A 15,989-nucleotide genomic window follows, 5' to 3' on the forward strand; every position below is an offset into this window, starting at 1 on the left:
TCCAAGCCATAATCCGTAGGTAGTAGTCATCCACTGCAGTAGTAGCCCTCGGGCGGCCTGAGCGAGGCATGTCATCGACAGTTCCTGTCTCTCTGTATCTCCTCCATGTCCGAACAACATCGCTTTGGTTCACTCCGAGACGCCCGGACACTTCCCTTGTTGAGAGCCCTTCCTGGCACAAAGTAACAATGCGGACGCGATCGAACCGCGGTATTGACCGTCTAGGCATGGTTGAACTACAGACAACACGAGCCGCGTACCTCCTTCCTGGTCAAATAACTGGAGCTGATCGGCTGTCGGACCCCTTGCGTGTAATAGGTGCTGCTCATGCATGGTTGTTTACATCTTTGGGCGGGTTTACTGACATCTCTGAACAATCAAAGGAACTGTGTCTGTGATACAATATCCACAGTCAACCTCAATCTTCAGGAGTTCTGGAAACCAGGGTGATGCAAAACTTTTTTTGATGTGTGTATAAAACCTGAACTATAAGGGACTAGAAGAAGTCGTTTGGTTGGATGAGTCTTGTTTCACATTGTTTCCAACTTCTGGCCGAGATTATGCCCCAAGAGTGAAACATGGCAGAGGTCCGGTGACGATTCGGGCAGCTATGTCGTGTTGGCTGATGAGGTCCATCCCAGCTCGCGTCATCCATAACTGGTTTTGTGAGCACAAAGGTAAATTGCCACATCTCCTCCGGCCAACACAGTCAACAGATCTCAATATTATTGAGCCTTTGTTCTCTACTTTGGGAGTAGGCTACATGATCACTATCCACCTCCAATGTCGCTACCTGGAGTTGCCACTCTTTTGCAGGAAGAATGATAAAAGATTCCCTTGAAAACTATACAGGACCCGTATTTATCCATTCTGAGACGATTGGAAACTGTTTTGAATACCAATGATTGTCTTACACCGTATTAGGCATGGGAATGTTTTGTATCTGTTTCCATATTTTTGTCCACCCCCTGTATGTGACAAATTTAAATCAGAGTTGAACTCTCAAAACTATTTCATAAATAAAGGATTTAGGGGGGAGGGGTGTTTGAGCTAAATTCGTTTTAGATTTCCGCATTTAATCAACTCCATGTTTGATCTCCAAGTTCATCTCCACGACGAAAAAGGTCCAGTAAAGTCTATTTGAGGAGAATTTCTGTTGTTTCCACTGCATGAGAAGGAGACTTTCCTTCAAACGGCTCTAGCTGCATATAGTGCAATACTACTATCAAGAGACATTTCATGTAATGCATTGTATGGACACCCACCATTGCACTAATTATACGTGCAGCTCTCTCCCAGCTTTCCATGCGTGCTACTGATCTACAAACCTTATGCTGGGCATCTTAGCTCCACTTACTATACTTACCATAACCCCCTATAAAGAGAGAAAGGACATTTCATACAAATCATCAAAGGTATTGAGACCTGAGGAATCCAATACTTAAATACGAAGAATACGTTTCTTAAAAGATTCAGATAATGAAACGTAAAGAGTTGAAATTGCTTCATTTGTTCTAGGTGTGGGTTGACGCCGCTACACAAGTGTTTTTCTCTCTCGGTCCTGGTTTTGGTGTCCTTCTCGCTTATGCATCATACAACAAGTACCACAACAATGTGTACAAGTAAGTATGAAATACAGAAGAAATATATTACTGAATTATTATTTTTATGGGCTAAACTCAAGTTATTTTGCAACAAGTTATCAAATTTCTATATTGAATAAAAATAATTATCTTTACATAAAACAGATTTTCACCGTACGATACGGGTATTCAAGAATGTTTTTGCAAAATTTAGGGCAGGTTCCTTAGGCCAAAACAAAAATACAAGTTCACATAAACATCTACCCGAAAATACTTCATTTTCGAGTTACTGATGAAAGTTAACGTTCAACAGATTTCCAGGTACAACCCAACAACTTCACTTACCTATGCACCCGTTTGACTCATTGTATCCTAGACAGCATTGTGTTGCCAGGGAGACCTGTTTAATTCGTCATTCGTCTGTGTTTAACCTGTACATTGTGTATATATACTACAGGTAGTACGTTAACTGAAACTGTTGTGTTGAAACATGACAGGAATTCATTTCGTGAAGGAGCAGACGTAATTTTTATGAATGGCCACCTGAATGGTAATGGAGGCGAGGCTACAGGGCTGTATCAGACAGTGTTTCCAGACCGAGGGCAGTCGAGTCGTCGAATTTTGGTGTTATGTATCGCCACGTCGCTGAGACAGTATCCATGGCATAACAGACCATTGAGGAAGGAAGAATTTCTCGTATGCCTGACCAGAAAGAGGGTGGCCTGTGGGCTGTCGAAGATTAGCCTGGTATCACCGCAGGGCAAGTGGCTCTGGCATGTGATACGTCGCCAAGTTCATCACGGAGGACACTTCACGAGCAACTCGTATATCCATATCATCTTCAACGTGTGCAAGACCTTACGCCTGCCAACCACCCACCAAGGGAGAACTTTTGCCGACTGTTTGTTGCACAAATTGCTAATCTGTTGTTTGTGTCTTTAGCTTTGTTTACAGACGAGGCAATGTTTGGAAGAGATGGAATAACAAAATTCCACAATCAACATATATGGGCCAGTCACAATTCGCATGCTACAGTAGAGGCATGCAGTTTAAGATTAATGTGTGGGCTGGACTATAGGTGACTGCCTGGTATGGCCATACGTTCTCCCAGCATGTCTTACAGGTGCTGTCTACAGGAACTTTATTCAGAACACACTCCAAGCCCTACTAGAAGATGTGCCCTTGTATATAAGAACAAACATATGTTGTATGGATGGTGGTGCCCCAGGACATTTCAGTCTCAGTGTTTGAGATGCACTGGATGGTATCTACCATGACAGATGATAGGTAAAGGAGGACCACTCCCATGACCTGCACGTTCCCCTGACAACATCCTTTGGATTATTATCTCTGGGGCACATTAAGCAATTGGTCTATGCAGCAGACCACCTGCATGCAGGAACTCTCCATCAACATTTTTGGGGCACCGTCCAAAACCATTGGGGAGTATTTGAAACGCTGCGACAGTCCATGATTCAATGAATGCATGCACATTTGAAACAAGAGGAGGGAATTTCGAGCATTAATAGTTTCTGTGTTGATGAGCTCGAATCACCTAAATTATAAACTTTCATTAATAACTCAAAACGAAGGATTTTCGGACCTGTATCTGGTTTATATGAATTTTTTTCTTGTTTTGGTGTAAGGAACCTATCCCCAAAGTGTTATAAGAGAAAATTTGCGTAGCCTTTATTAATTACGACTTTATGGGAAGATATTTTTTCTTATTTTACAGGGATGCTCTGCTCACCAGTCTGATCAACTCGTGCACAAGCTTCATAGCAGGTTTTGTTATCTTCTCAGTCCTAGGATATATGGCTCACGCATCAGGACGCCCCATACAGGACGTAGCCACTGAAGGTCCTGGTCTTGTATTCATCGTGTACCCAGCTGCCATCGCCACTATGCCAGGATCGATCTTCTGGGCCCTGATTTTTTTCATGATGTTGCTCACATTGGGTCTCGATAGTTCGGTATGTACTGTATTCTTTTCTTAATGATTATCGTTCAGAGTACAAGTAATCTTCCGAATTGATGCTGTTAACAGTTGAAAAATATTTTAACGGTAGATAAAACACGATTCATTCAGTCAGTAACACAATTTACTGTATAATAGGGTTGGTTTAAGGTCGCACTGGGACTATAGCAGTGCAAGAACGTGGGGTCCCCTACTCAGCAACATGTACTGATAGTTTTTAAACATATTATTTTGCTTCTTTATTATATGAGAAGGTAACCTTTAACAAAATTTTCATTACTAATTTAAGCACTAACAGATCCTGGGCACTTTGATTTTTGAATTATTATCTGGCCAGGATAATAAATAGTCAAGACACTAAAACTACCCTGGTAATTTTTGTTTTTATGGGTCTTAGGCCGTGGTGAAGGCGTACTTCCCTGTGTAATGTTTCGGCTTCCAGCGGTGAAAACATCATTAGAAGCTGTAAAAATACAGTTAGAAAACAAATTTAAGCAGGCTTAGCAAGCCGAACTGTTTATGCAAGATGGAGAAAAATTGTGACATGATGCCAGTAGGAGCCAAAATTACTAATATTGTGTAGGTCGACAACGCACCATTTTTAAACTACGGAAACTTGCACCACGCGCTCCGATTGGCCGTGGGATTGCTCTGTTGCCGTTCGTCGGTTGACGGGCAGTGCTATGGTTGTCGGGTCACACATACAAACGTCTCTGGCAGGCAAAGCAATCGCTGTCATGCGTTGTCCAGAGCATCTGGCAACATGGCAATACCGCAGCCAACCGGAGTGCATGGCGCCAAGTTTCCATAGTTAAAAATTTGCGTTATCGACCTACACAACATTAGTAATTTTGGTTCCTACTGGCAACAGCTAACCAGGGTTAAAATTTCGTGACACAATTTTCTCCACCCTGTATATATCCATGCAAATGTCGATTTGTGCCGAAGATCGCAGAGTCGGCCGACTTGGGTTATAGCTGTCACACACGTAACTGCGTAGTGTAACTGTGTGCTTGACGAGCACCCATGCACAAGTGTGCTTAAGTGTGTATAGGGTAAATTTGCACAAGCATCAAACTGCATAAGCAGCTTGGTGCTTGATCGAATTACGACATGCATGCTTGTGCCAGCATTCACGTGTGTGCAATCTTGAGTGTGTGTCCCAAGAATAGGGAGGCTTGTGCAAGCATCCGTCAGGGATTTAATTTTTGTGTGTTATTACCAAACTACACTCATGCTGATAAATTAAGGATAACTGCAGAATGTGGTGCCACACAACATGGCACTACGCAAAACTGGCGCTAATAGCATAGGCACATAGGGAACACACACGACACAGATTTGTAAGTCCACAGTATTGGTGACAAGTTGAGGAAACCGTCCCGAAACACATGTGCTACAAAACGCCACTGTTTCCTGCGCATGTACCCCGACATCAATACGGGATATGATCACCATGCACACGGACAAAGGCCGCATAACGGGTTGGCATACTCTGGATCAGGTTGTCGAGCAGCACCTGGGTTATAGCCTCCCATTCTTGCACCAGTGGCTGTCGGAGCTCCTGAAGTGTCCTAGGAGTTTGAAGACGTGCAGCGATACGTCGACCGAGAGCATCCCAGACGTGCTCGATGGGGTTTAGGTCTGGGGAACAGGCAGGCTACTCCATTCGCCTGATATCTTCTGTTTCAAGGTACTCCTCTACGATGGCAGCTCGGTGGGGCCGTACGTTATCATCCATCAGGACGAAGGTGAGACCCACTGCATCCCTGAAAAGGCTGACATACTGGTGCAAAATGACGTCCCGATATACCTGACCTGTTACAGTTCCTCTGTCAAAGACATGCGGGGGTGTACGTGCACCAATCATAATCCCACCCCACACCATCAAACCACGACCTCCACACAGGTCCCTTTCAAGGACATTAAGGGGTCGGTATCTGGTTCCTGGTTCACGCCAGATGAAAACCCGGCGAGAATCACTGTTCAGACTATACCTGGACTCGTCCGTGAACATAACCTGGGACCACTGTTCCGATGACCATGTACTGTGCTCTTGACACTAGGCTTTACGGGCTCTCCTGTGACCAGGGGTCAGTGGAATGCACCTTGCAGGTCTCCAGGCGAATAAACCATGTCTGTTCAGTCGTCTGTAGACTGTGTGTCTGGAGACAACTGTTCCAGTGGCTGCGGTAAGGTCCTGAGCAACGCTACCTGCTGTACTCCGTGGTTGTCTGTGGGCACTGATGGTGAGATATCGGTCTTCTTGTGGTGTTGTACACTGTGGACGCCCAGTACTGTAGCGCCTGGACACGTTTCCTGTCTGATGGAATCGTTGCCATAATCATGAGATCACAGTTTGTGGCACACGGAGGGTCCGTGCTATGACCTGCTGTGTTTGACCAGCTTCCAGTCGCCCTAGTATTCTACCCCTCATAACGTCATCAATATGTGTTCTTTGAGCCATATTCAACGCGCAGTCATCATTAGCGCGTCTGAAAACGTGTGCACACTTACTCGCTGCACCGTACTCTGACATGCAGCAACACACCTCTGCGTATGTGGACTGCTGCCAGCGCCACCGTGCGGCGACCGCAGGTCAAATGCACCGCATGGGCATACCCCGAGGTGATTTTAGCCCGCAAACCGCCCACAAAAGCGTTGTTTCACCATGTATCAGCAATATTCTTAATTTATGGGCATGAGTGTACATTCTGTACAAAGGTTGCGCTCTAATGCAGTGTAAGTCAAAGAATACAACATTATACGGAGAAGTGAAGAAATACGGGAATATTGTGAGTCAATTTCCATAGTGCAGATAGTTAATAGTAATATTTTCGTTCCCTTAACCACTCTTTACTCCACAAATCACATTCCGTCTTTTTTTCGTAACACAAGCAAAAAGGCTGTCAAGGCCACTGTATCGTCGTCAGAGCTATACATTTTTTCATAAACAAAATGATGCTTGTACAAGCATGCATGAGCCGTATGGAGGTGCGCGAAGTGTGTGCATGCTTCTGCAAGAATGCTTGCACATTTATGCGTGTCAAGAGCAGTTACATGTGTGGCCGCCTTTATGGAGCTTGTAGTGGGAAGGAGTTGACGATGTTTGCTTTAGGTACGAGAGTGATCCCAAAAGTAAGGTCTCTAATTTTTTAAAGTATAAAGAAACATTTATTTACAGTAAATTGTACATAGTTTTGAAGATTGAATATTTTTATGTTTTTCCACATAATCGCCATTTAGATCGATAAATTTTTGTAAATGCTGTAGCAGTTTTTGTATGGCCATGTCATTCCAGCCCACTGTCTTGCTTATCGAAGAAGCTCCGGATCTCATCTTTCACCTCGTCGTTAGATGGTTCAAATCTCTTTACACAGTAACCATCTTTCTCCTACTACACTCTTGTACTTAAATTTCCGACTTAGCTGAAACCAAGTCAGAATTCATTAAGCATACCAAAGGATCCCAAATTCCTCAACTCAATCTCAAATGAAGTGTCTTTCATGTCATTAAAATTCTTCAATTTCTATAAGTGATCAAGAACTTCTTTTTAAATTAATATTTCAACAATCAACTTGAAACTTATAGTAACCAAAATTGTTTGTAAAACAAAACGAAATACACAAATATTAAAAGATGCAGTTTTGAGATCTTAATATTGATATTCACACATTGATTTCAACTACATTTGTAATGTATGCAACGGCACAAATGAGTTTCAGTTTATCCATGATAAAATGGTTATACATTCTTTGTTGCTAACAAACTCCAGTGTGATTTACAATGTACGTTATCGCTTGTATAATGTTTATTTGCAAATATGTTAAAGACGTGACTTTTTGACTCACTGTTCCAAGGTTATTACGAACAAGACATTTCACAGTTCAGCGCCTGTCTTACAGTAAAACTTGAAGACATGATAAACCGCAGTCCGCAATTGTGTCATCTTTAAACACAGTTATAAAGTATAAAATGACCATCACTAGCTGCCTTCCAATGTAAATACCGCTGAACTATGCATATTCTCGAAATTTTACACTAACCAACATTTATATTAACATTTCAGAGACCATGCACTTGGAGGAATATTGGGCCTAGGAAACCAGCCGTTTCTGCCGTTACTTAAAAGCGTTTCTGGCACGCATGTAATAGATGAATCTTATAGAGTAGTACATACTAAAAGGGAGCCAGGCATCAAGATTTATTTTTCATACCTACTTTAGTTCTTCGATAGGTCTCAAATTTTAAAATAATGGCAGAAAGTATAATAATTCCCCCCCCCCCAAAAAAAAAAAAAAAAAAATTGAGGCGAGATTTTGAGCAAATTTCTTCCTCTTGAGTTTCCAAAATTACTTGCACACTCAACAAACGTGACGTATTTGTAGCAGAATTACAGAGAACTACGGAACCTATAGAGTACACGCAAAAAATTACGTCAGTAATCATATTGGCTCAGCATTAACGACAGTAGCTCTTACGTTAATTCTAGAAATGGACAAAACAAGGCAGCACCAGTCAAGAGGTGGGTTGCGAGACTTCCATACATTGTTGTTATATGAAATGATTCCAGTTTTAAAGTGACTGGTGACTCGCGCATCAATAAAATCGCGGCCCGACCTCTACTCGGGCGTGGTCTCTGTAACACAGTCGCGGCCCGAGCTGTGTTCGGGCTTGGTCTTCAGAGTGTTAAATGCTGCCTGCCCGAGAAATAAATAACTATTCCACAAATGAAGATAATAACTGGTATAAAGGTACCAAAAAATATATTTATACAATTGTTTCTACACCTTAAGAAACATCGCATTTTGAAGATAATAATAGAACACCTGTAAACACTTCAGTCATCATAGTTTTACTAGAGCGTAACTAGATTATGGTCGAAAGGGCAGGGGTTGGGGGTGAGGGCGACGATGAAGGGCACAGCCGCCACGGACGAATTGAAGCAGCCCCGCGAAAAAATCTTTTGGAAACGAACGAATTACAGAATATACAGTCATCACATACTCCTTCTGCTTTCCAGAAACCCCACCACTTCTTATCCAGACTGATTTCTGATTTCCGTAGTTGAGTACCGCCTGGGCGACCAGATCGGGGCATATTTTTCCATTTGAATTACTAATGACAATTTTGAGCAAATTTTTAAAAGATATGCAACTATCGCCGTTTGGGCGATATTTATGTTGATCAACACAAGTTGTGAGTGACATAGGTAAATCTTTATGCACTGATTTTAATTTAACCTTCCGATAGATGCGCGTATCTGTGAGATACGCGGCGACAATGTTCGTTTCGTTTCCTTGGAAAGCGGGAGGGAGGGAAATCCCCCCTTTGTTCAAGCCTCCTCTTCAGTCCTTCCCGCTGCCCGCTGCGGTTAACAGCAAGCTAGTAACACGTGTTTCGTATCTTAGGAGTACGCGCGACCCTCGGTGTAAGTTTGTAACTTTTCATTTTCCATTATTTATTGTTAAATGTTTAATGCTTATTAGTAATTTAAGGGGAGCCGGAGGTGGTCAAATCCAAAAAATTACGATTTTTTTTTTTGCTACCGAAAATTAATTGGAACATTCCTCTTTAATGTAAACTTTGAATTATTGTTCTACGCGCCCTAGAAGTGGAGTTATTACCATTTTCCCCCACGCCCGCAGAGGAAATAGGCGGCCGCTGAATGCATCTAACACCCTCTCGTGACTTCCTGGCGAACTGCTTGGGATTTTCTCGGCCTGTTACGCATATAGCGCCTTGTGTTACGCATACAGCGAGTGTGCAAGGGTTGGCTACATTGTATTCTGTGACAAATGAAGCGCTAAGATCGTATGGGTGCACGGCTTCGAAGGCTCAAACTAACTTTGGGTTCAAGTAAGCTCAGTGATGGAAAGACAATAGGAGGGAGAGGCAGGCTTACTGATGAGGTGATTGAACGTCTACAGAGATACTATGGGTATGCTATAAGGCAAAATACTAGTAATGTTAGTGACATGCGAAATGCAGTGTGGCCATTGTTCCTTCATACTGCCTCTTCCAATGAATACCCTCAACACAGCCTGTGCCCAAAAGATTCCTGGTGCAAATGTAATGCAAAGAAGGACTATGATCACAAACATGGTTTGCCAGCAGCTGTGATAAATGCAATAAAACCAATTTTTCATGACTTAGCACAGCCAGAATTGTTACACAAGTGTCTACACGGAAAGACGCAGAATCGTAATGAGAGCGTAAACAATTTGATTTGGAAAGTGATTCCTAAAGGGCTGTTTGTAAGCATAAAAAACACTGCACTTTGGCATTTATGATGCAATAGCAATCTACAACCAAGGGAACAGTGTGAAGTTCTGAAGGCATTATGATTTACAGCTGGGGTGAACACTGTACGAGCACTAAGAAATATTGACAGAGAAAGGATAAGAGGAGCAGAAAGAAGAGAAAGGCCTATGAAGTATGATGGAACAACAGGCCAGAAAAGAAGACAGAAGAGGAAGCTTTTGGAGGATGAAGAAGAAGACCCTGATAATCCATCCTATAGTGCAGGAATGTATTGAGAAACTTTGATAGCCATTTCCCGTAAATTAGAATTTTTCGAATATAAGGAACATTTTCTCAAAATCCACTCAAGCTAGAGAGATGAAATTTTTATACAGCACTCCTAGTGGTCAAACTTACATTGTAACACAGCCATTTGGCAATATGTTCAGTAGTTTCATTTCAGTTCAATTATAAAGCAATTATTTGTAAAAAAATTTGGTTCATTAATAAAAAAAAATAATTGGAAGGAAACTAGAAAAGATACTCCAAAATCCCTCTGTCATAACTACAATAATAAACCACTCTATATGTAAAAAAAATTCAAATTTTTCTATTTGGTAGTTTATTCATAAATGTTCCTCAAACGTAGTGATTTTAACATGGGCAGCATAGGCACCTCCGGCTCCCCTTAAAGTATTGCACATGGAGAATTCACATGCATCTCGAATCGACAATGAAACTGAACTAAATTGTATGTGTCAGATACGCGCGACCTTCAATGCTTGCATCATGTTATTTATTCAGTTTCGTTTCATATTTATTTCTTAGGCGCTATGGGGGACCAAGAAATGTACAATTTAAACAATCCTTTGGATGTTGAAGCTGCGATAAATGCAATTCTGCGCGATACCGACGATGAGGATGATCAGGACAACAGTTTTATAAAGGACAGTGACACTGATGATGAAGAAGAGCACTTATCGGAAAGAGATGGAGACTCGGGATTCTGATACGGACCTGAGTGCTCAGTTCAGCTCACAATATGATGAAGATGAGAGACATTTCAAGCTGTTCAAAGGAAAAATAAAAAAATTGTCGAGGTTTGGTCATGGCAAAAAAAAAGGCAAGGAACAGGCAAAGGCGAGGTAAACAAAATATTTCACTTCATCTGCCCAGAGTAATCGGACCTGCGAAAAACATGACTAATACTGTAGATTCATGGAAATGCTTCATCTCTTATGCAATGATTCAACGTATTGTAGAAAATACAAACAAATTTATTTTTACAATACAGGGTAACTATTATCGTTCAAGGGACTCTCAACAGACAGACACAAAAGAAATGAAAGCCTTATTCTGGCTGCTTTATCTCATTGGGGCATACCACGCGAATCGTCTGAATCTCGTCAACTTATGGCGGGTGGATGACCTCCTAACGAACGAATGTGTGCCGGAACATCTTAAAAGGAGACGTGATAAAGTAACTGGACACCTCCGTATAAAAGTTTTAAATGTGTTCGCACACAGAAGATGAACACCAACAGTGACAAGGAAGAAGAGAAGATGAGCAACCTCAGGAGCCTATGAACAAAAGATGCAGGCCATGTTTAGTTGGTAAGAAAACGAGAATCACCCGTTTCAAATGTCGAATATATAGACGTATGTTTTGTTTATGTCATTCAAGAAGTGTTTGCATTGATTGTATGTCAACTTCTAAATAACTTTAGTATAATGAGAAACCAAAATTTCAAGCATAATCCTGTATAAATTTGACACTCGTACATGGAAAGTAAGTATCAGTACCTCGAGAAGCTGTGGGAAGAAGATGTGTGTTTTGAAACATAACTTTATTTTTAATTAATTTTTTTTACCTGGCTTTTGTTTGTATAACCCACGAATAATATCTAATATTACTTTTATGATAAAAATTTAATGTTTAAATAGACATGAAGTTTATTAACAACAAATGGTATTTGCGAGATACGTGCGACTGCCCTTGTCCGACTAGAAGAAGCGCCTGTCGGAAGGTTAATCTCATTTGTGGCTATGTTTACCACTCCGCTGCCTTGTGAAATACTGAAATATTGCAACTCCAAAGTTATACCAGTCTCCAAATGAAAACTCCAGTGCTAACTTTAAACTGCTGCAGATAGGTAATTAGGCTATTGTAATAGCACATCCATATTTTTACAATAATACTGGTGTACGAATTAAAATTAGTTTTCCTCTTCTTTCATGTTACATATTTACCTGTAATTAGGAACTATCACAATAGCACTTGGAACAAAAGCAATAAATGGCAGCACTTACATTACACTCAGCAGCAATTAAGAAGTGAACTGATTAACAAAATGAAATAACTGAGCTCAAGTAAGGCCAAGAACGAAAAGCAGCAATGTCGATACATGGAAGAACTTTGTTGTGGTGTGTGCCACCAACACTGGCAGTACATGAGAGACTGATTGTGCGACATCCGGTAGATGACCCATGAGGGAGGTGTGTTGACTGCTCCACCATTTCCACACATTGTTCATAGAGACGACAGCTGCCCGTGCCTGGTCGTTAACCAGTCCCAGCCCTCCATCATGCAGGGGGAGGATGAGAGTGTAGTAAAACACTTTAAATACTTGTCCTGTGGATAGGTGACAACCAAAATCTGTCTGAAGCCTACAACCTATCACTGCCAGCAGGGGGTGGGCTTGTGCAACCTGATTGAGTTTTGACGCCACATAGTGGCTCAGGTATTCCAAACGCTGCAGCTGTTTCAAGGCCTGGGTTAGGTTCTGGTGCATCAGCAAGTGTACGATCTGGAGTAATTGTCGATAGTTTGCCACAGTCATTCCACTCACATCCTTCATGAAAGTCTCTCCCAAATATTTGTGATCAGTAACTGGTGGGAGAGGGTGACAGCATCCGGCCCGAGACCATGTCCAGTATTCAATGCTGCCAACTGTCTGTGCTGCTTGATCCATTTTATTATGCAGCGGACTACGTCGGTGGAACAAACCAGCTGTAGCAGGTCATTGGTGTACACCCTATGCAGAAGGTGATATCCTGCACTTTGACACCAGATAGCCTGTGGTTGAGAACCTTGAGGAGCCTCATAAAGATAGGAAGAAAGGGGCAACATTGTCGTAGAGACCACCTAATGGGTACTGGACCAGAGTCTGTCCGTTGCTATGGATCTGAGAGGAAAACCCATATAGTCCATCACCCGGAGGAGAATGTTCTGGTGTGCTCTGTGGGAGGCCCGATCGAAACCGATGGAGATGAGCGTCATTCTCACGCAGTACGCCAAGGTGATTGCTGCTAAGACCCTGCAGTCGCCAGTGGCCATTTGTATGCTGGCATCTCCTCACTGTGACATCTGTTCTGGGGCAAGGATCATTGGCAATGTCATATTATTGCATCCTGCCAAAAGCGTGGTGAAGATCTTGTAGTCAGCTTTCAACATTGTAAGTGGCCAATAGCCATTGACCAATTGGCCTCCTGCCGGCTTGTGTACTGGTAGGAGAAGTCCTTCAACGAAACTAGGTAGTCCAATGCATTCCGGAGACCTGAGTTTGCAGAACATTATAAGGCAGCGGAGCGTCATGAAGTTTGGAAGGTCTGGTAAAGTCCAATTAGTAATCCATCAGGCCCTACAGATTTTTTGATTGCGCCATTGTCCAAGGGAACCCTCATCTCTTCAGCCAAGACTTCCTCTGTCAACACTGTTACTGTTGCTGTGTTGATAGTCAGTGTAAGCTCACCTGGTCGCGACGTTTGGTGGTGCCTAACAGTGCATAAACATTAATGAATGATCCAGAATGAGATTTTCACTCTGCAGCGGAGTGTGCACTGATATAAAACTTCCTGGCAGATTAAAACTGTGTGTCGGGCAGAGACTCAAACTTGGGACCTATGCCTTTCGCGGGCAAGTGCTCTACCATCTGAGCTACCCAAGCACAACTCACGACCTGTCCTCACAGCTTCAATTCTTCAGTACCTCGTCTCCAACCTTCCAAACTTCACAGAAACTCTTCTGCGAACCTTGCAGAATTAGTACTCCTGGAAGAAAGGATATCCTGTGATGGCGGGCAGAAGCATACATTGCAAGTGTCATAACATCACAACGAATGTGGCCCTTCCAGTGTTGTTCAGACCTCAGTAGGCCTAGGACTGGGTCCTGCCCAGTTTCGAGGTCCTCAGCCCACAACACAGGCACAGAAATCTGTTCATGTTCCATAAGGTCCTCCTGGTTGATAGGAGGGACTGAGCAGCTTTTAAGCCTGCACTGGAACCTTCCTGCTGACCACTGTTCACAGCAGAGGACTGGCAGTCAGATGCTGCCTTTACTGCCATGTGTTCCACAAGGGTGTAATCAGTATCAGTGGTGTCAGCCTCATGGTTGGCATCCTGCAGGATCAGTTCTTCTTCCTTCAGCGAGTTAGAGCTGTCGTGTTCCGACCCTGTCGTGTGGTGTCACTTTTGGCGTTTAGATGAAAATTGTTTTCATGTGTAGCCTTCTGTGTCAGACAGTGGCATTGATTAACGCGTCACTGGCACAATGGCTTCAGTTGGTATGATAAGTGACTCAATTGCTACCCTGCTGTCAGCAGTGTCTACAGTGCTCACTGGTATCAAAGTCATCGTAGAGTGTTCTGCCACTAGCGAAGCTGACTGATCACCCAGGCATCAGTACGCGGCAGGTTGTTCTGGTACAGCAACATTGATCTGTTGTGTCTGGACAGTTGGAGATGTCGAGAGTGCCGCTATTAAATCACTGGGAGGATTGTCGGCATTGGTGGAGAACTTAGGTGACCTTCCTTGGTGTGTCTGCACTTAGCACACTCCACTGAGGACTGGGTCCACTTTTCTTGTACCCTGTCATAGGGGTAGAGTGTCACCACATCTACAACTGCAACTTCAAAGGGTATACTGTCAAACATGTCAGTTTTCACTATTACGTGTGATCCACCTTGCGTATATAATAACTAAATTTTTGTTATTTTGTTCGTAGATAAATAACTAATAAATCTCATATGTCTCGCAACTTGGTGCAAATATTTTAATCTGACACATGTGAGTTTAAATTGATGCTGTCACCTGTAATCGAATCCAGGTCCAATGCATGAGTTATCTTTTGTATTACACCCAAATTAATGTTTCCTTTGGACTATAAATATATCAGTTTTCAAGGTAAATTTTCTAAAACGTCGTACTTACTTACTGATTTCATCCCAGATGACTCCATTCATTTCACTTCAGTTACTTTAATTCAGCTCGTATATATTCCTTGTGGCAGGGTAAGTCAGAGTTCTCCACTAAATATGTTCCCCCAGTGGTGCTATTCCCATATATCCTACCTCATCGGTGAACCTCTTGTTGTATATCATAGGTGGAAACATCAGTGGGACATGGACATTTATGTTCAGCAGAGATAGGCAATATTTAACCTAATTATTAAAATAACGCTGTTACTGAGTAGTACCTAATAAACAAATAATTCCATGCCGGAACCTTATAGACTTTTAATAGGATAGGACTACCAATAAGAAAACAAGTTTTTGCCAGTTATCTAGTTTCTGGATACTCATACAAAGACTATTTTGTTCATAATAAAATGCTTTCTTTGTGCCATCAAATTTTCTATATTTTAAAACAAGATAAATAAACTGTTTATTATTTCAAAAGTAACTGCCATAACTGTTAATACATTTATCCCACTGTGACAGAAGATGGTCAGTGCCTTCATGGAAAAATATTTTGCAGCTGCCTACAGAATTATGATTGTATCAAGGCATGCACCTCTTTATCTGAAGCAAATCAATGGCCATAAATGTCTTTCTTTAAGGCTGTTTTAAGTATGCTGCGGAAGTTTCGCTGGGAGGCCCTTACACATCCTCCATTATAGTTATGATCTGTTCCAATGTGATAACCATATTTTGGAGGCCTGAAGAAATACAGTTGTGCCCTTTTATTTCCGTCAGTTGAAGAGTTGCCTCTCTGGATACAATAATAGTTTCATAGGCAACCATGAGCTTTTCGTCCTGAAGGCAATGACCATTTTGTCTCACAGTGTGGTAATTGTACAGGGTGTTCCATTTAGCTGATGATCACTTGCATGGGGTTGCATTTTCTGGCCACTGAAGCTGCACAGTCTAGTCGAATGGGTCTTGCATCTCCCTGTTAACACTGCACTA

At 42.2% G+C, this 15,989-nt stretch overlaps 1 protein-coding gene across 1 annotated transcript in view; it reads left to right on the forward strand.

The window, feature by feature from the left end:
* Positions 1–15,989, forward strand: part of LOC124777598 (sodium-dependent dopamine transporter) — a 360,017-nt gene that overhangs the window by 261,502 nt on the left and 82,526 nt on the right. Inside the window, exons 8-9 of the mRNA XM_047253064.1 lie at positions 1,519–1,622; positions 3,319–3,556. Coding sequence (XP_047109020.1) covers positions 1,519–1,622; positions 3,319–3,556 — 342 coding nt within the window. The remainder of the gene's footprint in view (positions 1–1,518; positions 1,623–3,318; positions 3,557–15,989) is intronic.

Source organism: Schistocerca piceifrons, chromosome 1, assembly GCF_021461385.2.
Source record: "Schistocerca piceifrons isolate TAMUIC-IGC-003096 chromosome 1, iqSchPice1.1, whole genome shotgun sequence".
NCBI classification, from domain to species: Eukaryota; Metazoa; Arthropoda; class Insecta; order Orthoptera; family Acrididae; genus Schistocerca; species Schistocerca piceifrons.